The sequence below is a fragment of the Cephus cinctus genome, unplaced genomic scaffold (assembly GCF_000341935.2).
Source record: "Cephus cinctus unplaced genomic scaffold, Ccin1 Ccin1_scaffold0690, whole genome shotgun sequence".
NCBI classification, from domain to species: Eukaryota; Metazoa; Arthropoda; class Insecta; order Hymenoptera; family Cephidae; genus Cephus; species Cephus cinctus.
The window spans coordinates 898,445-919,096 of NW_014333313.1; the positions used below are offsets into that span (position 1 = coordinate 898,445).

At 35.4% G+C, this 20,652-nt stretch overlaps 3 protein-coding genes across 6 annotated transcripts; 2 read left to right on the forward strand and 1 right to left on the reverse strand.

Moving 5' to 3' along the window:
- Window positions 1-91: 91 nt before the first annotated feature.
- Window positions 92-5,092, reverse strand: LOC107269867 (protein SET). 4 transcript variants are annotated; one of them, XM_015744201.2, is made up of 7 exons: window positions 4,637-4,747; window positions 4,071-4,434; window positions 3,245-3,710; window positions 2,487-2,676; window positions 2,078-2,283; window positions 1,655-1,922; window positions 92-1,560 (listed from the first exon to the last, which is right to left on the reverse strand). In XM_015744201.2, the coding sequence occupies exons 3-7, from the start codon at window positions 3,488-3,490 to the stop codon at window positions 1,541-1,543; spliced, it is 930 nt and encodes a 309-aa protein (XP_015599687.1). In that variant the 5' UTR covers window positions 3,491-3,710; window positions 4,071-4,434; window positions 4,637-4,747; the 3' UTR covers window positions 92-1,540. The 4 variants fall into 4 exon arrangements, with proteins under 4 accessions (XP_015599687.1, XP_015599688.1, XP_015599689.1 ...); XM_015744202.2 differs by lacking the exon at window positions 4,637-4,747 and adding an exon at window positions 4,957-5,092 and having other exon boundaries at window positions 3,245-4,434; XM_015744203.2 differs by having other exon boundaries at window positions 2,078-2,274; window positions 3,245-4,434.
- LOC107269864 lies at window positions 4,768-11,894 on the forward strand. Its single transcript, XM_015744197.2, has 5 exons — window positions 4,768-5,312; window positions 5,877-5,947; window positions 6,111-7,142; window positions 7,225-7,554; window positions 7,639-11,894. Exons 1-5 carry the CDS (start codon window positions 4,868-4,870, stop codon window positions 9,988-9,990), a joined length of 4,230 nt encoding a protein of 1,409 aa, XP_015599683.1. The 5' UTR covers window positions 4,768-4,867; the 3' UTR covers window positions 9,991-11,894.
- Window positions 11,895-13,687: 1,793 nt separating this feature from the next.
- On the forward strand, window positions 13,688-20,542 carry LOC107269931. The gene is made up of 8 exons (XM_015744382.2): window positions 13,688-13,843; window positions 14,444-14,530; window positions 14,590-16,764; window positions 16,833-16,995; window positions 17,079-17,239; window positions 17,315-17,528; window positions 17,594-18,469; window positions 18,576-20,542. Exons 2-8 carry the CDS (start codon window positions 14,447-14,449, stop codon window positions 20,042-20,044), a joined length of 5,142 nt encoding a protein of 1,713 aa, XP_015599868.1. The 5' UTR covers window positions 13,688-13,843; window positions 14,444-14,446; the 3' UTR covers window positions 20,045-20,542.
- Window positions 20,543-20,652: the final 110 nt, after the last annotated feature.

Consider the following 20,652-nt stretch of genomic DNA (forward strand, 5'->3'; position numbering starts at 1 on the left):
TATACGCCAGTACGATCAGTGACTTTTGGGATCTATACCCATAACAGCAAGATTATACTTGCATACATGATATAGCATTAAAACTCGTAGATATTTCAAACTGACAATTTTATTCTAATGATTTTCTGCACAACACAATTGGTTCAGTTAATTTGAAAAGGGTTGTCTTCAATTTGTTCCCAGATAGTAGAAAACAGTTGTTTATCTTTTTATGCGAAAGAATTTAATGTCCCGCGAGAGTTTTCAACGGTATTGAACAAATGGCCCTTTTCAAAGTGACGGATTCAGTTACGTGTCCAAGCATGGATGACTGGTACTTCATCATCGCTCAAGACTGTATACTAATTCTAACATCATCTATGGAAAATAGTTTGATATATAAATATCATTAGTTATCGGTACTTGTAATTAGAAATGAGTTTTCGGGGAAGGGGGGGGGGGTGCATAGGGCTGGAAGAGAAGGAACGAGGCGCGACGGCGTCAACAGCAGCAGCATCCTCGTCATTGACAAAATTGCATAACCCAAGGTAAACCAATAGTAGAAGCTTCTCATTTCAAAAAATTATATTCGACATTTATCCCGACATTGCTCGACTTTTCCAAGATACACACGAGCTTTGTTAATTCCATAATGTAATGAAGCTTGGCACTACCTGTATCTGCTATTTACAAATGTGCGACCAAATAAAAAAAAAAAGAAAAAAGAAATAATGCATTCAAGTATCTTCGTGAATATATAAAAACAGAGTCTTGAAAGAATCTACACGAAGTCATAAAAGACAATATATCAAACGGTCCATCGGTCGAGATATTAGAAATGAAGAAAACGAAAAACGGCATGGTAATCGGAATTACAGTTATTCGAAAAATATTTGAAAATTTAAGAGGAAATGGTCAGTGAAGTTAAAACGACTTACAAATATATTATTCGTACATATTACAATGAAGTATTGACGTCAAAATATAGAAAACCGAAAAAAAAATTTAATTAGCATTACATTGTACGCGATATGGCGACAATGCCAAATATTACGATCAGAAATCTTTACGTTGCAGTATGATAAAAAAGTGAAAATTATTTATTTACAGAGTTAAGGAAATTTCGAGACGACTTGTTTTTTTCTTTTTCATAGAAAAACGAGTAGTCCATAAACTGGAATTTGTATGTGTAAGTGAAATTTCCATCATGGACGACGCAAACTAGCGACTAACTGCCACGGCAGAAGAAAATGTTTCTTGCAATGCACCTCGTTCATAAAGAAATAGTGACGGGATTGGTTTTTCTTGATTTCTTTTTTTTATATAGTGATGTACTGAGCGAAACACCGACCTGGCGCCTAGACTTACTTTTACCCTAGCCTATTATTAATAGAATTATAATAGTACGGTGCCAAGTAGGTGTTACTCATTATGCGCTTAACCCTCGGAGATTCGACCTATTTCTCCTTAATTGATTCAATTCACAATTGTTTGTTCAGACATTTTCACTGATTTTCCGTCCATAATGCAATGGATTTCACGATCTTGTAATGCTGAAATTCTATTCGGGTTCTTCGCCATCTGCAACGAAACAAGATTAACGTTTCAATTTTTCTGCGACGCGTTGAAAGTCTGGATTCCTTTAGTTAGACATATATCAATTTATATATTTTACCTTCGCGGTCTGCATCATCATCCACTAATAAGTCATCCTCATCATTTACACAGTCATCTTCATCATTTGCAGCTTCCTCCTCTTCGTCTTCTTCATCAGCGTCATCTTCTACTACCACTATGCTGTCATCGCCCTCTTCACCTTCACCACCCTCATCCCCTTCGTCACCACCGCCATCCTCTTCCTCGTCCTCGTCCTCATCGCTATCAATTTCTTCTCCGTCACCCTCGATACCATTTTCAACATCGATGTCGGGTACCAAATAATACTAGGCATTAAAAAGATATTTTTTTTAATCATTTGAAGTTTATGTGTAATCTGTGTGATAAAACATTATATTTTGATTTCTAAAAGACTTATTAACTTTATATTCATTTTTTGTATGGGAACGATATTAGAATTTAATCAAATATGTAATGTCACCTGTAGGGGATTGGGCCACATATCATCTTTGATCAGCTCTGCTATATCATCTGAACTGGGATCACCATGATCCGTAAACCAATCGAAAAATGTCCTGTGTCCCAGTGGCCTTTTGCGTCCTTTCAAAGGACCTTTATCTTTTGACCTCTTAGTTAAGTCTGCGCCTTCTTTCCAACGAATAGTAGTGCTTTGTGATGCTGGGTCCCCTGCAAAAGAGCAGGAGTTTCATAGCAGCTTATATACTCATACCATGTGACATCACCAAAAAAACATTCATCTTTTAATCTAATTCACTGTGTTAATGCAATTGTATTTTAATGCAATTTTGTTTATCTCTACTTAGTCAAACATTGTTAACAATATTTATATGAAACTTCATGATAAAAATACAAACAAGCTGTATGCTCACCAGAAGAACCAAGGTGAAATTCTTTGGTGAGTACATCATTGTCAAAATATGGATTTTTATCAAAATGGAAGTTGATTCTGTATCCAGACTTAATATCCTCAAATTCTTCAACTTCCAATTTATTTAAGAATCGCAGTGCATCTTCTTCTTCCTCTTCTAGAATAGGTGCTATTTGTGGATGATTTACAAACTACAATGTACTTAAGGAAAATCAACAGGCATCATTATTTCTCAACTAAATCGTCCACAGTCAATGGATTTATAAAGAAGTATAATGAGCTATAAATTCAACATGAGTAAAGTACTTGGCTTTTGAAACATAAATAATGTTTACGAATGTCCTATAGTATTTAAACAATTATCACGTTTTATCTTTCTAAGTGCACAAAACAATCTTCAGAAGAATACCCATACGAAGAACTATGCGATATGATTTTTCATGACAAATAATAAAGCCATACAATAGGTAAACGCTAAACCGTAAAGCAGTAATAACAATCAACTGGAAGCAATATATATGTAACCAAGTTAACAAAGAACTATGACATTAAATTAAATATTATAAAGGAAGAAGCGTGGCGAGTAACAATCGAAATGTGTGAGAACGCGTGGGCATGTATATGATATATACGTATAGAACGAATAATCAAGATGGCGTAAAGCGCCGGCGGACGCCGGTATAGCCGCCAAACGTCAACAACGCTTCAGAAGCTCTTCAGATATTACGAAAGCGTATTGTCACAGCACAAAAAGGATACGGCAGTAACCCAAAAGTTGGGTATCCTCTTAATGATGTCGTTTCGCTTCTGGAAGTAGGGCTTGCGCAGCTTGTTGTACTTCTTCTCGACTTCGAGGATTTCGTCGCTGGCCTTCTCGTTGAGGCCATCGATTTGATTCTGACACCCGTCAATTTCCTCGAGGGCCTTCTGCGTCTCGTAATCATAATCACGCACCTCACCTCCCGAGTCTTCTAGCTTTTTGACCTTCTTATTCGGCGAAGACATGGCTGCACGCGCGCTCTTGTGTCACCACTCCACCGCTTACTGTTTATTTCCTCCTGTACGCACTCGCTGTTTCGTGTCGTCGTTACCGCCGCCGCCGCACTCGATTGCGAATTCGCGGGGTACGCAGGCCGAAAATCAACCACGAAAATTTTGCACAACGTAGAGATGCTACGTAACGTTAGTTGCCTAGAGTTGCTTACGAAGATTAAACGGTTGCCATCTAGTGGCAAAAATTTCGAGTAACAGCAAGATTAATGATAATTCATATCATTTAGTAAATTAGTGGATGCTTTCCAATTACTGAATTTTTTTCGACACAGTCTCGCTATTTTATGGCTCCAGTGGAATATTTTCAATGTGACCAATAATGTAGTTTTATATTGACACAAATTAGATAATTGAAAAGCATCCACTATCATGTTATTTTGATGTCATATCATTTCATGAATTTCACTTTGCTATTTAAAATAAGTCAAAGATATGTATTATCATTATTTATATAATGGATTAAATTTGAAATTTTTAAAAAATGAATGCAGAGAAATTTCTACTTAGAGAAGTAGCGCTATCGATAACGTACCAATGCAGCATGTCGGCACTCTCTGTTATAGTTGGACGATAGTTTGAGTTATTATATATTCTTGTTATACCTATATTTGCACTTATGAAGTTACTGCCATGAATGTATTTGGATGATTTTTCTTCGGGATTGCTTAAATTATATTATTATTATCTTGTATGTAGGTACATACACTTGACGGTTCACTCTTACGTGACTTGAAGCACGTTTCAGGAGTTCTATATATATATATATATGTATATATATCTCTACATAATTCTACCATCTATCAATGTGTGTAATATTAAAGTTGTTCCAAACTAATGAAATATTTCCTCTTTTCAGCTTATAACAAACAGCCAGATCCTAAAAACTGGAACAAACTCTGTAAAACATAAAAGTATTATTTAATAGCAATTGTTCTAAGAAAAACACCAAATGTCTGTCATAGAAGATGACAAGAGTAAGAAAAACTAATGATGAAATAAATGAAAGATGCTTCTTTGAAGTCAATCTTATAAGTATATTATTCTCGAAATGCCATAACACGTTTCAGGAAATTAAGATAAACCTTTTGAGTCACTTACAGGATATATTTAATCGAAGCAAAACAAGCTTGAAAAAAGGTTGGAGATCGTGCCTTTTTACACGGATAAAAATGTCCTTTGATAGAACCACGGATATCTAGTGGAAGTACTCCCACCTCGTAAAAATCCATCAACCAATAAGGTGTCAGATGATGGAAAAGCGCCTAGAGAACAGCCAATCGTTGCTTGCGTAATAACATCCGTGGCCAGGATGTTGCTCAGAGAATCAAGATGGCAACCGAGAATAGTGCGAGTACCGTGTCAAACGAGAGATGCGATGTAAATACTAAAAACCAACGGGTGCCAGAATCTTTACTTACGAACTCAACGAACGTGAAGCTTGAGAACGGATTGTCAGAAGTAATCGCCAAGGTGGAAAGAGATCACGAAGTGTTACAAAAGCGCGAAGTCGAGACGCCCAGCGGGACGCCCACGATTTTCGCTACAGCGTCATCGGCGAGCACTAGCACGGGCGACGGCGACAATCCACCCGGGAGCCTGGCTGTTGCCAGAGCACCGGGGCATGGCGAAGAATCGGCTAAGATCGATGGGACTGGGGCTGTCAATTCAACTTTGTCTCCTCCGTTGCTTACGGAGTCATCACGTAGCATGTCGGTTCACAGTCAAAGCAAAGACACAAACAAACTCAATAATCATCACCGATTGGAATCGGACGGTAATACGAGACAGTCTTTATGGTTTTTAACAACAACACTTTATGTTATTACCCAGTTTATTTGTTTAGAGCATTTTTTAAAGCCTTTGATCATCATGGGCTTAGGTCTAATATGAATCGATGATACAGACCACAATTTTCAATGATTTACACTTTATTTACACTTTTAGTGAGTTGTTCACATAGTAATATTCTCTGGTTCTATCTTGATTTTCAATCTGAACTATTGTTATATTAACTTGAATTTTCTACCAAACCATAATCATTAGACTAATGTGATAATCTTTTCTCTAGATATAGACAGGATAACAATACTTTTTATAAGAAAAGATTAGGCAAAATAGTAAAGCAGAAATAAATGCTATATTCTTCTAATTATGAAATAGCTATTACTTTTTTTTTAACAGCTAATTGTATTGATTATGAGAAAATGACGAGCTAATGATTATTTATAAGAATTCATGGATACTGCTTAATTTTAGAAAAATATTTCTTAAAATTCATATAATCACAGATTTAATAGAGAATTTTTGCAGTTAAAACAATATGTATTTGTAATTGCAGGAGAACAGAATCGATGCCAAATCAGACAGTTTTCAAAAACTACTAAGGATTCCATTCAGCATTCTGTCCACGTAGGTACTTTTACACCAGTATCACAATCTGGAAAAAATATATGGCAACATATATTTATTAAACTATAATTTTCAATTGTATATATAACAGTAAAACAATCAAGAAAGAAAGACAAATATGTCATTCATAGCTACATAACTGTTAAATCTTGTGGGTTTTCAGGCCGACACAACTTCCGTTAATCAAACGATATCTGAGAATAATATGTCAACATTTTCGATGAAACTTGAAGGATGTGGAAACGTTTCCAGTAAAACGCCACAACTCGGAGAAAGTCCACAAAGCAGTGGCGAAATATTCAGCAGTCCGAGAAGTCCCGACTACCCTCCACGGGTCTCAACAACCCCTAACAGTCCTGACACAACATTCACTCCAACAACAACAACAGCCAGCACTATTACCAATTCCACAATCATTATGGACACAGCAAAATACAATGAAGAGCACGTGAGCAACGAAGCAATTAGTCCTGGTACACCATTGCTGGATGAACCCTTCTGTCCACTGTTAAAAGGCAGCAATGTTCAAGCAGTGATAGTGAAAACAGAAGCTGATGTATCGCAAAGTATTGAAACAAAGGTTGTGACAACTAAACAAAATTTTATGGAATCAAGTCCATTAGATACTTGTGTAAAGGAAGAACCACCTGACCAGTCGAACAATTATTTAATCCCAGTGAAAAATGAACAGTCAGATATTAGCTCAACGATCGATCCCAAGAATGAAATGGATTCCAAGTGTCCAGGATCTACAAACACAAGGCCTTCAGTCTCAGTGGCCACTCATGGGAAGAGTCACTCCTCCTCTTCATCTTCAAGAGAAAAACGAAGTAAAGAACACAGCAATGAGAGACGTCATTGTTCTCGTTGTTACAAACGTAGCAAAATCAAACGTGCAAGTATCGGTGTACAATGTAGACGGGATCGTCATTCGCTCCCCCTAAACCATAAACCAATTTCTCAGTCTTATCCAAAATTAAACATTCATAATATGAGACTAAATCTTCAAACGAAAAGTTATAAAACCTTGAAGCAGTCAAGTGTCGATGATCCTTTGGAAGGTCTAAAATACAAGAAGTACATTCACATAGAAACTTATCCTAACGGTGGTGCTAGTGTAGTACACATGTATCAGGATGAAATAGATGCATTGACAAGTGAGCAGGTTGAGGAATTGGCACAGGAATATTTTAAGGTGAAAATTATCTGCGTTTATCCTAAATCTTTAAAAAATATCCATGAGATATCGCATAATTTAAGTATGGATTTATTGTCAGGTGGTTTTTGGGGAAGACGAGAATGGAAATGCCTACCACGTCATGGGGATAGTTCATAATGCAGCAGCGTACTTGCCCGACCTCCTGGACCATATGGCTTACAACTATCCAGCGCTTACCGTGAAAAACGGTGTGCTGGGAAGAAACAGCGATATCGAAACTACAACAATGCTGCAATACAAGGAGCATGTTTGTAAAAGTTACAGTAACGGTACTGTAAGATACGGACCACTTCATCAAATAAGTCTTGTGGGTACTGTGCACGAAGAGGTAGGCGGGTACTTTCCGGATCTGTTACAGAGACTGGAAGAAAATCCATTTCTGAAAATGGTATGTTATCAATAAATCTCTTCTACGCATGAGAGAATAAACTTAATTAACTCTAGTCATAAATTTCCTTAATTATTCATTCAGACAATGCCCTGGGGTCCGCTATCAGTGGTCAGTATGGAGACTCCACAAGAATCGAATGATGGACCCATCCTATGGATCAGGCCTGGGGAGCAACTGGTGCCTACTGCTGATATAAACAAAAGCCCATGCAAGAGACGTCGAACGGGCATTAACGAACTACGTAATCTACAATACTTACCAAGACTCAGCGAAGCTCGTGAGTATATGTTTGAAGACCGGACAAGAGCACATGCCGACCACGTTGGTCATGGTTTAGATAGAATGACGACGGCTGCCGTTGGAGTGTTGAAAGCAGTTCACGCAGGACAGACGTACGAATATAACAGAATTACAAAAGACGTAGTTGCCTTCGATGCAGGTGACTTTACTGAACTCGTTGAAAAACTACAGTTGGATCTTCATGAACCGCCTATATCACAATGCGTTCAGTGGGTGGAGGATGCCAAGTTGAATCAATTGCGTAGACAAGGCATTCGCTATGCTAGGATAAATTTATATGACAATGACATATACTTCTTGCCGCGTAACATTATCCACCAATTTAGAACAATCTCAGCGGTATCAAGTATTGCCTGGCACGTTAGGTTAAAGCAGTATTATCCAGAGTCTATGATTAATCTAAATATCAAACACAATCGGGTCGTGAACGAAGCTGCACATCATTTTAAGGAGAAAAAAGGCATTGAGAGGGTTAGTGTTGATGAACAGAAGGAAAACACTGATAGACAGTGCATGGAACTTGATGAGAAGAAGGCTAAGGAGCGCGCTGCGGAGTATCAGGGCAATCTTAAAAAGTCCGAACAACACGGTAAACGTAAAGATGATCACAAAAATCGAGATGCGCATACGAGACATTCTTCTGTCAGTAGCAGAAAAGAAGCGAATAAGGGCAACGATGGATCAACTTCCTACAAGGATGGAAAACATTCAAAAAAAAGGATTGTCGAACGAAAGCAGAGTTGTGATAAGAGGGATGAAAGACGGTGCGATAAAAAACACGAAGAACGACATCACAGTAGTAAATCCAGTCACCATAGTCACGGTAGTAGTAGCAGCAGTAGTAGTCATCACTCCGGTGAAAAGAAGAAACACAGTAGCAGTAGCAGTAGTAGCAGTAGCCACAAGTCAGATCATCATCACAGTAGAACGAGCAGTAGTAGTACCCCAAGTAAAGAAAGTCCACCATCTATACCGGAGTCAAGATCAGCAACAATCTTGAAGACGCCAGAGAGCTCGCCGAAATCTTCTGAAAAGGATGTTGTTTTGCCAGAGTTTTCCGTCATGGCGCATCAGCAACAGCAACAGCAACACCACACCAGTCATGACTCAATAATTTTAGAACCAGAAATTGTCACAGCCAGAGAAGAAGTTGGTAAAACCTATGCAACGAAAGTTGTCGACAAGGCATTGGAAATCGCCATTTACAAGTCCAAGACCGACGTTGAAGAAGTTTGCCAGTCTCTACGAAGCGGTGTTTTGGAGGCTTCTAAGGAGATGCTTGAGAGAATTAAAAAGGAAAGTTTCGAGATCGCCCAAAAGAAATATATAAATGACAGACTAAGGCAAGATAGATATTGTCAACTACTCGAGAAAAAGACTGTAATGGCGTTTACATCGAAGATGGAGTGTGCTACGGAGAACGCAGTGAAGGCTCTTATAGAGATGGCTGAAGAAGAGGCTAAGGAGAGAGCGAAAAATGAGAAACTCGAGAGTACGCCTCCGAGTGCTATTAGCTCCGGCGAAGAGAATAATCAAACCTTGACACTTGGAGTATCCACGAGCGACAGTGAGAAGCAGAGCACCAGCGGAATAGGAAGTGCGGAAGAAAAATCTCCCGAGCATCAAAGTATCTTGCCGGAAGTGGACAAGAAGCATAGAGAGGAGAAGGAAACGAGGGAACAAAGGCACAGAGAACGAAGAGAGCGAGAAAGGAAAGAACGTGAGCATAAAAAGCAGAGGCATCAAAGTCCCTCTACGAAATCAGAAAGTAAAGAAACAGAGAGGAACCGAGAAGATTCGATCAAGGAATCAAATCAATCAGTAAGCGAACAGTCTTCGCCCACTAAAATATCCGAGCTTTTTGATAATAAAAACAACGAGAGAAGATCCGAAAAACGCAAGGACAGTCATCATAGTCACAGCAAGGATAGTTGTAAGAAATCATCGAATAGTCGTAAGCATAAAGATGATACCGGATCTTCGAGTCAGTCACACACTTCAAGTTCGAGTCACAAACGAAAATCAGGATCGAGTTCGAGTCAAAATCATAAAGAATCGAAAAGGCTGTGCACCGAGGAGAATATTGTTGCGCGAGCACCTGACCAAATTTCTAATAGCACGACCACAACGTGAATTAGTTTTTTTTTTCTGGAGTTAGGACGCAATTCCTATATAAAAGAAATAACTTAAGTGATACATCGGATGTCGAAGGAACCTTTTTTACATTCGAATGAATCTCTTATGAATAGTTTTCAAGACCAAGCGGAACGAAAATTTCTGTGATCAAAGTTGCACAATGGATCGCAATAGATCACAACGAAATCCTCACCCTTCTGCATCCTCGAGCGCTCCAAGAAAGCAAACAATCATGACGTGATAGTTTTACATTAGTATCCATCGATGATACAAATTATTGAAATTATATGATTGTCTCAGCTACACTATATTATGATCAGATTGATACTCGCTTATCGATCACGTCGTATTACAATGCTATTTATTTTATTCTCAAGAACTCACCGACTTATTTAAGCCTTAAGCAATTAATCCTGCACACTTATAATTTTGATAATAACAAGGGTGAGGCTTGTGCACTATGCAATTCTAAAATGAATTACTTAAAAACAATTTCATATACGTTTCTATGCGAGATGTATTCACTGTATAAACTGTCATTATTTACTACGTATAGGAATCAAATAGGCGCGAATACCCGACAAGCCGTTAAATCGTTGTACATTGTACATACATAGTAACACGCTGATTGAGATTAAAAGTAATATTTATCTCGCGGACTAAAACTTGCTTGATTGTACGTAAACAATTTTTAAAGCATCATTGAGAAAAGAGCCATCACGTGTGTGCCCACTTTATGTTTCCTATGGTGCCAGCCTGATTGATTCTGTCATTTTACGAAATTCAGATTCAACTCTACGTGTACATAATAAAGCTTTCTCTCTCATTACTATTGCATTTTCAAAGGAAACACCATAGCCGTTATGTGAACTGAGGATAAAAGTCAAAACTTTGATAGAATTAAAATACATGTGATTAAATTATTTTATAGTTATTGTGCGAATACAATATCTCGATTCCCTGCTAATCAAATCCTGTTAACAAAGGGAATTATCAAATCACAAATATATGCAATTTGCAAAGGCTGCTTATCTGCTGAAGTTTTGACGTGACAAATTATCAGAGCGACCTATGTACTCCCATATATAATTGTACAAGCACGTGCCCGAAATAGTCGTTATAATAATGTATAATATCTTTGTAAGCTGCACTTGTTATCCGTTTGTGACATGGCAGCTTAAATTCCAAACACATCCAATTGATATTTTTTTTTTGTGAGCATCACTGCACTAACCAAACGAATCATAATTCAGATTAATTTGGTTATTTATAGTGAGGCTGTTATTTATTTGTTGTTCAATCGAATTGATTGTATAATTATATTTAGCATTTTTAGAGTGCAGCTTATACACGAGAATCATATTCCTTTTTCTCTGCATTCTCTGTTTTTTGTTTTCTCTTATAACAAATTGCTCAGGCGTTCCCCAGACACTATTGTCCAATAATTGCGTTACAAATGGCAATAATTAATACCGTCATTAACTCAAATTGTTTCACGAAGACCCGTATCATTTCAAAGTAAACCAAGTTAAAGGTATTGTTTATTAACATCATATAAGCGAGCAAAAAATAGCTCATCAAATTGTTGTACAGCTTAAATTCTGTAGCAACGATAGATACTATTACTATTACCAAATTGAATATCTTATTTAACTATTTATATATTTTTACATGTCTATTACATAAAATCGTGGAACAGTGTCGTTAGAAGTCAATGATATCTATATATTTCATAATATCCCAGTAATATTGAATTGCTTGAAAAGAAATTACGATCAATAAGACGACCCTATACGTACCATGTTTTCTTTTATTGATAATAGGAACTTGAAATAATTCTGCTTATGTTTAAGGTAAAGGGATTATTCGGGTGCTCTTCTTGGTGGTTGCTTTTTAAATCGTCGAATAAAGGATCCGAACAAATAGATAAGAGAAACGCAAGGAACTATACCAATTTATTAACTTATAATATGTATTCTGTTTTTCCTCTTATATTTTCTGTACATTACTGTAGTTACTGTAAGAGTAGAATTTAAGTAAATTATATTTTCTCTACTTAGGGAAAGCCGAAACCCTTGTAACATCGTCTGTCACGTTGGTGCGTGTGTGTTTGTTGTGTGATTCTATGCGTGTTCATAGATTACGTTCAACTCGTCATTTGAAAGTAGTACATTGTGTAGATATTCAATGGGTGGAACGAACTTAATTTAATTTATTATAATTTAATTTAGTCTAAAGTTATTTAATCATACGCTGTTACGTTTAATTTTTCTTTAAGTCTGTTTGCACGATATACCTATGATTTTTTTCATGTTTAATCTCTGATTTATATATATTTGTTTTCTTATGTAAAATATCGGAATTCGCATTGCTTTTAGAAAATGTTTGGTATTCGTGAAATAATAACGTGATGTCTCTCAACTAAGTGCGAAAGTGCAAACAAACTCTCCAAAGAGATTATGTCATGGTGGTCGTGCGATTTTTCTTTCAAGTCCTTAAGAAAACTTAAGACTCGTCTAGATTTTCCACGAGGAAACTTGAATTTCTGTATGAAGCATAAGCCGCACTCTTACAGTTCTTGATTTTTCTTTCCTTAAATATTTAAGTAACTCTATGAACGAGGTTTATCCTTTACTTTTCATTTTTGTGCGTTTTGAAAAGACGTTCGTAACGACTATATTTCAATAATATTTGAGCGTTAAGAATAGCATTTTGAGGATGCAGTTTTCGAAGGAAAGTCAACCGTTTTTTTATACCTACGAAAGAGTTACTGATTTGTAATGTTTGTTTGTGTAATATTGTTCAGCAAAGAGAAAGGGGTACGCACAATTATTGGTACTCTACCAGAAATTGTGTTTACTTAAGAAACGCATTTTGAAACGGCCTTAAAAAGAGCTCCTGGAATCAGGACTTTATTGTACTTGGAATAAAATGGAAGGAGATTAGTATTTTCGAATGAACGAGTTGATAATTATGGAGGAACTTCGAATTAAGTGTGACATTTTTGCTTCTTAAAGAAAAATAAAGGCTGACAACTGCCTGCTATGCAGTATTCATTTATTAATATTTTTAAATATGTAGATATTATACATAAAAATATAAAGTATGAAAGCACCTGTAATGCAGGTTCGCGTAACCTGCCCAATAGGCATCTGGGTTTATCGGAATTGAATTTATGCTGTATATTTGTAAATATAAAAGCCTTCTCGAGGTAAATATTAATGTTATGAGAAGAAATAATGTCAAATAGATCATTGTAAAGCAGTTTAAGTACAGAGAAAATGCACACTAGCACGATTAGTGTCAACAACTTCACTATCAATACTAATCATTGCTATTCTATTGCTATACATAATATATAACGTTGAGTACATACAAATCATAAATGCATAATTATATATATATATATATATATATAATTACTGTAGTATGTAGTTTTACATATTATACCCGTCACATGTGTAGAGTTGCATTCCAACGTCTAGGTTTTTAATGAAACAAATAAATTACTTTTATCAAGCATTATTTAATTAATATTCATTTATACCCTTTCTATTATGCCTATAATCTATTTCTACAATATAGAAATTTAAATAATATATTTAAAATATTGGTTCGTGAACATCCCTGGTGCATTTGAAAGTTGTTTGTGCGTCGTTGTGCAATTTGATTAACAGAGGGCGGCATAGGCATATAAATAATAATGGTCGTTTGACGTTCGAAATTACCACTTTTTCATTTTTAATTCTTACTTAGTTTCATTCTTTATAATTTATAATTTAATTCCATGTGATCCAATTAATTCTGGATACTACTGTTATCATTTGGATGTTACTCGATTTAATGTGTGGTAAGTAAATTTATTGTACTTTGTGCGTCACTGTTATGTTAGGTTAGAAATTTGAATTCTTTTAAATTCTAAACAAGAAGTGACAAGAAGTTAAAACGTTTTGTACGTGAATTTGCGTTGAGAATATTACTTTTTTTTTTAAATAATGAACGTTTCTAATATTAAATATTATTTATGCCAGATGATTTCAGTTAATATTAATACTGTTTGTTGTGTACTACATTATTATAATTGCTTATATTATTTGTATAGAACATTATGTTTTATACTGCAAATAGTATTGGAGCAAAATTCATCTTGTTAGACTTTGCTGGGTCCCAACTCATAATTTAACAATTTTAGAAAAAAGGAATCTATTAACCAAATCTTGTGATACAAATATTTTGTGATTGTTATTAGCCTGATATTTCATTTTATTTATCATTATTTTTACTAATTTTAGCGTAGATTATCCTATTTAAGTGTAAATATTTATTTTCTTGTGAATTTGTAACTTGCATACATATAAATACATTGTAGGCAACAATGTATACTGCAATAGATTAATTTATTTTAATAGTATTCTATTAGAAGATCATAATACAGAGCTCAATATTATAGAAAATGGATAACATATATGCAAAACTAAATGATTGGATCAAACTGGTTCAGTCACATCAATTGAAAGGAATAGCATCAGATGTAAAGGTAAGGAAACTTTATTTATTAACATCAGCTGAAATGTAATTTTGATTGACATTTTTCAGAAAACAATTACAGTAGATCTTAATGATGCAAGATTGAATAAAACAGTTTTCAAGTTACTATTGCATCTTTCTCGTACTGCAGATCAGTTTGATAAGTCAAAAATTGAAACCATTAAGGAAATTGGAAAACTGACAACAACTATCTGTTCCCTCTTAGTATCAGTACCAAATGAACACAACTTTTTCTCTAGTATATACCACATTTTACGGTGTTTGCTCACAGCCCAATTATATACTGATGCAATGGAAATTTGTGACTGGTTGACACCAGGTAGACTTCTAAAGGATACACAAAAGTCTTCAGATATATACACAACAATATCACATCTGTGGCAAAAAGCCGTTGAACGTCAGTTACACGAAGCATTTAACAACTTAAACGATCAAACCTGGGAACTACTTACAACACTTATTACTTATGAATGTGATATGTTGCAAATAGCATATGGTCAACAATGGAAACGTGTATTAAGTAAAATTGACTTTTACTTTGAAAAAATCATGGGAGTGATAAAACTATCCAAAGGATCATATTACAATCACTTTCGTGATGCCATGATATCCTACCTGATGAGCTTACGGATATCATTTGAAGGCAATCACAAGTTAGAAAATTATCGTTATGTATTGTTGCTAATCAACAGAATAATCTTAGAACAAATCACTTCATCAGAAATTGAATATGTTGGCGATACATTTAAAAAGTTGTGCAAAGTCTTCGAAAGTGCCATGAAGAAAGACAAAGAGTGCTGTAAATGCTTTGAATTCTATAAAGAAATTTGTATCATATACTTAAGACCAGTCATGTCTTTAAGCAATTGCGAACCTGATTCTATTCGGCAAGTGGTGCAGCGGTATAAAAATGTTGTCACTGGCCTTAGGTTTGATGGTGCAGTCAAGTGGAATTCGTATATGCTAGCCAGAATTCTGACTCTGTTATTCACATACTGGGAGCAATCATTAAAAAACGAAAGCTGGCAGAACATTAATGCCGAACTATTAACAGAAACTCTGATTTTCGTACAATTTACAGGTTCAATGCTGAGCCTTCAACTAAAAGACACATGTAAAGCCTGTAATGTAGAGGAGTGCAAGCTCAAACAAGACAATTACAATGCTGTTGTGTTAAAGCTAAGATTTCTTTCTGTACTATATGCAGTCTCCGACAAGAATTTGCTCAAAGATATTTACTCAATAATACAAGCGCTCCTTGAGGAGATCATAGCTTCGATTTTTGAGATGAAACTATCTGAATGCAAACAGTGGACACAAATGTGGAGCATCTGTGGGAGTCACATTTACAATTTATGCATTACCTATAAGGACTATTATGAAGAGAGCACTTTTCTATCTTCATTGTTATGCTCTAGCATTATACAATTTGAAGGCATCAACTCGTCTGTTACTTACATACATCTTGACAAAACGTTGTCCACTGCTTTGCATAGACTATGCAGCATCCATTATAATCATGAGAAATATAGAGAAGCCATGACTGCTGCAGCTCTCAATGGTCTCATCAGCTACAATAATTCCGAAACAAAAGCATTTCGTATGTGGGCTAATGTCAAACATAAATGCATCACTTCTGAGAGCATAATGAAAATGACAATTCTACAGTGCCTGAAGATAGACCGGCAGTCCATCACTGAAATTGGAATGGATATTAATTTAAATGACTATGATCTTCGGAAGTTATGTTTGCGAGAGATTAAAGCATTACAAGAAGCTCGTGTCAATCTATCTGTAGCCATCGTAGCGGTACTAGATGAGTTAGAATCATTGAATCCGAATGCTTTAGAATATGGCCATGGGGTTCTGTTACTTGGGTATCATTCACTGATCTATGAGAATCCCGATCGCTTTTATGAATATCTAAAAAAAGCTGTGTCAATGTTAAAGAAGGAGAAACATACATGGTCTCATATCTCTTTGGTTGCCGGTTTTGAATTTTATAAATTTATTAATCACGCAAGAACTATGAGCAAACAAACACAATGCGAAATGGACAGTGCAAAGTTTGCTTTGCTTGCACCAAAGTTGAATTCAACGCAAGAACCTGAAAATGTAGTGCCTGCTTATAGCACTATCAATGTAAAGGAAGACTCCAGGCTTCAAAATTATTTACAGCAGCCACTGAAAACTTGGGCCTTATATATTGAGAATATTGATACTGTAAGTTTTAATTCATTATATCTTCTTTTATTTGACTCATAATCAATAATCATACTATTTCATGTTAGTTGGAATCTTTTGTACCATGGGAATTTGAATATACCTTGCAAACGATAGTAATCGCTGGTGAATATTGCCGGTTACATAGATTTCTTGACTGTGAAATCAATGCTTGGAAACTTGCGTATAATTTGGCCACAAAACAGAAAAATCATCGTGTGATCATTTATGGTAATAATTGTTATTATTATCAATTATGCTACGTAATCTTATTGCATTATATCAGAATGTATAATGTTAATAATCACCCCCAGTGGTTGGACGAGCAATTTTGTCAAGATATATAAACAAGGAATGGATCGATACCGCCACAAAGCTTAGTATAGATCTAAAACATTCAACTGATAACAATGTTATTGACGCAATTGTTACGTATTGGATTGGTTTATCAGATTTTTATTTCGAAATTGGAAAGGTGAGATATTCACATAAATTCAAAAGAAATATCCATATACATTCCAAACGATTTATCTATAAATAATTTTTTCAGCACGAGGAAGCTTCAAAATTGTTCGATGAAGCAACAATATTGCAAGAGAGCTCCATCCTTTGTAATCAATCAACCTATTTAATGAGGTTGGATATATTGCTGCGTAATCCTAAATTAAGTATACGCAGTAATGAGACATATAATTTTTCACTTTATATTGTTCAAAGTCTTTATGCAATGATATCCTTGAGCTCAAATTTGATCGAAACTAAGTGTAAGTTTTCTTCTCCTTATTGAATCAGTAGCTAGCTTGAAGCATAATGAAAATTGTCATTTTAGCGGAATCCAAAGAAAGAATATTATATGGATACGATGTCCTACTCAGTTCAACGAATCGCTTGTCTCTACGTTTGAACAGTTTATTGTCGTTCAAAGAAATCTCAGCGCACTTGATCCAACGTTTGAAAATCTCACAAAAACTTGGAGCAACTTTACGCGTTGCAGAGTGTCTTAAAAATTTATGCTTCATTGACCTTTCCCGGATGCAATTAGATGACTGTGAAGTGAAGCTGCAAGGTCTAGAGCATATATTAGACATTGAATCTATTGAACTGTCCATGAAGTCTAAATTGCAAACAGTAGAAACATCATCATATTCGGTTTCATCATCAGAACGTATGGTTGAGTCAGTCAGAGATATCGCACAGAATCCTGCATCTCCTGTACTGAGAAGGAAAGTCTTTGCTCCATCAGACTTTCTCTTGCACAAAGATTGCACGTGCTACAAGTGCAGAAATGTACCGTATCAGTATTTGGTTTTTGCCAGTACGTATATCAGGGCGCAATTGTATGCTTTGCAACATATGACGTCCGCTGCAATGGAGCACTTTTACGGTGCGTTTAAAATCCGACAAAGTATTTTTGCAAGAGAGAGCCAAGGATCGTTGGATAGTACAATAAATAAAATGGATTTGGAACGACATCCTTGGGAATTTTATTACAACATGGTGGAATATGTTCTTTTCCTATTGGACTTTAGTCGCTTCATTAAAGAATATAAGTTAGCCAAAGAAGAAAAAGGACTGAATATTGCTTTGGAAGCTATTAACATATGTCAGACTCATAATCTTGAAAATCATCCAATTTATGTATCTGCCAAGGAATTGCTGTTTGAATATCGTTATCAGAAAATTCTTTCAACCGTAGATTATTCGAGTGAGTCATTTAGTCGAATTATTAAATTCCTTTATTATAACTTTCAACTTGTAATCTAATGACATGGAAGCTATACAGTATCTTTAATGTTTTTATATTATTACAGATTTTACAGTCCCTGCAGCTGATAGTATAGACGTAAGCAAGTTTACGCATGTCGAAAATCCTAAACTTTCGGTGTGCGTCACGCCGACTCAGAACATACGAAAAAATCCGATTAAATCACTACGACGTCACAGAACTCCTCCTGTATTAAAACTTACCAAAGTCAGTATGAATCTCCTGGATGACGAAGAAACGACTGCTTCGTTACATGAATCAAAATCGAAAAGAAATTTGAATTCTGTAAAATCAAAACTTCCTCTGAATGATTGTGCTGAATCAAGCGATGACGAGAACAGTCTCTTTGCACATGTAAATCCTGTTCTCGATAATCCAAAGAATATAAATTCCGAGCGACTTTCTTTAGAAGATGTAATACATAAGGCATCTTCTTTGCTGCCTGAAATGTCGTCACGGTTACGGAAATTATCCACCGGTCAATCATTGAGAGAGACACCAGATGCAACAAAGATTCAGGAATTAATTAAAGTACTCGAAGATTCGACGATAAAGGATACTGCTCGACCAATAAGAAAATCGAGAAGCAGAGTGAAGCTTGAGAATAATATTTCATCTAAGTCGAATCCATTGAACGAGAAAAATAATGAAAAAGTCAACGAAATAATCGATTTATTTAAGGGACTGCTGCTTTCTAGTAAATCAACGGAAGATACATTAGAGTCGAATATCCATACATCTCTTGAACTGGAATCAAGCAACCATTTGTCAGTTGAACCTGATATAAAACTCACACCAAGAGTCAGTGGGAATAAAATAAGAAAAACTTATTGTAAGCAAAGTGTGCGGACTAAGCTCTTTGTATCAAATGCCAAAGATACATCCGAGATAGCTAGTAATTCTTTAAAAAATAATGAAAACCATAATTCTGAAAATGTGATTGACAAGTCAAAGCGTTGTAAAATTAATGAGAATAGAGATAAAGAGGTATTGAACGTTCCCATCATTACGGTAGATGAATTTGAAAAAGTATCAGGCAAGAAAAATAATACAAAAGAGATGAAAGACGTAAAATGTACCATAAAAACTCAAGAATCTCTTACATCAAAAGTATTATTATACTCAGATAAAAAGACTGAAAACGTGCCTAACGAGTTGCGACCAAAATCTGGAAACGATCGAAAGAAGCTTCCAAAACGTTCCATAACTAGTATGAAAAAAGTTATCGTATATTCGGATAGTGAAGATGAAAGTTTTAATCGCTCAGAAGATATACCACTGATTGATCCACAACCGATAAACTCCGTTCGAACTACCAGATCAAGAAATACAAGTACCAGACAGTCTAAGAAGAATAATTTTCAAGACTTAGAACCAGCGACTTCCGTTTCGTATAAAGAATTAGTAAATGCAGATGAAAAGAAGTTTCCAAAACGCGCAATAAGAATTAAAGAACCGCAACCTTCGACATCCAAGACAAAGCAAACAAAATCCCAAAAAAAAGTATCTCGATAGTATTACTTCTAACTGTATTCTGTGTAATTATATCAGACCGAAACTTCCAATTAATATAAAGTCAAAAATGCACCTCTTCTTTATAGGAGGATACGCAAATTTACTATACTGCCAGACTAACAGGATTATAATTTTGCAGCATGTGTATCGACAAACTACCATTTACTGTCTGAAACTTTTATTACTGTACATATACAGATAGTTTTAATAAGAGATTAGTAATAAGGTGAATGCAAGTGGATACAACTATGGGTTAAATACATAAATGAATGCGCAAGAAATCTTGTCTGAAAATATTTATTAAAATATATGATATGTACATCTGGTAGAAAAAAAAAGGTAAGAGCTTATCGCAGGTGAACTTAAATAGCTCCTTAAAAAATGAAATGAATATGGAACCCTTATTGGGGTTACCATCTCAAATATTTCTCGTGTACACTCCCATCTTTGTATAAATAGTAACTAATTTTGTTCCAATTAAATACTTTACAAACTCAATGTTTCAACATCCTTGTAAATCTTTTTTACTTCCTTTTTTTATCGCTTTCACAAAGTTTTACTATAATTACTAAATATCACACAAATGTTTCTTGTCGTCTCGTACAATA

Coding starts and splice junctions, on each gene's coding strand:
- LOC107269864 (XM_015744197.2), top strand. CDS start 4,868: ATGGCAACCGAGAATAGTGCGAGTACCGTGTCAAACGAGAGATGCGAT. Junction 5,313..5,876: donor TCACCGATTGGAATCGGACG/GTAATACGAGAC, acceptor TTGTAATTGCAG/GAGAACAGAATCGATGCCAA. Junction 7,143..7,224: donor TGGCACAGGAATATTTTAAG/GTGAAAATTATC, acceptor ATTTATTGTCAG/GTGGTTTTTGGGGAAGACGA.
- LOC107269931 (XM_015744382.2), top strand. CDS start 14,447: ATGGATAACATATATGCAAAACTAAATGATTGGATCAAACTGGTTCAG. Junction 17,240..17,314: donor TTTATTTCGAAATTGGAAAG/GTGAGATATTCA, acceptor TAATTTTTTCAG/CACGAGGAAGCTTCAAAATT. Junction 18,470..18,575: donor TTCAACCGTAGATTATTCGA/GTGAGTCATTTA, acceptor ATATTATTACAG/ATTTTACAGTCCCTGCAGCT.
- LOC107269867 (XM_015744202.2), bottom strand. CDS start 3,490: ATGTCTTCGCCGAATAAGAAGGTCAAAAAGCTAGAAGACTCGGGAGGT. Junction 2,284..2,486: donor ATTTCACCTTGGTTCTTCTG/GTGAGCATACAG, acceptor GCTCTTTTGCAG/GGGACCCAGCATCACAAAGC. Junction 1,923..2,077: donor TGTGGCCCAATCCCCTACAG/GTGACATTACAT, acceptor TTTAATGCCTAG/TATTATTTGGTACCCGACAT.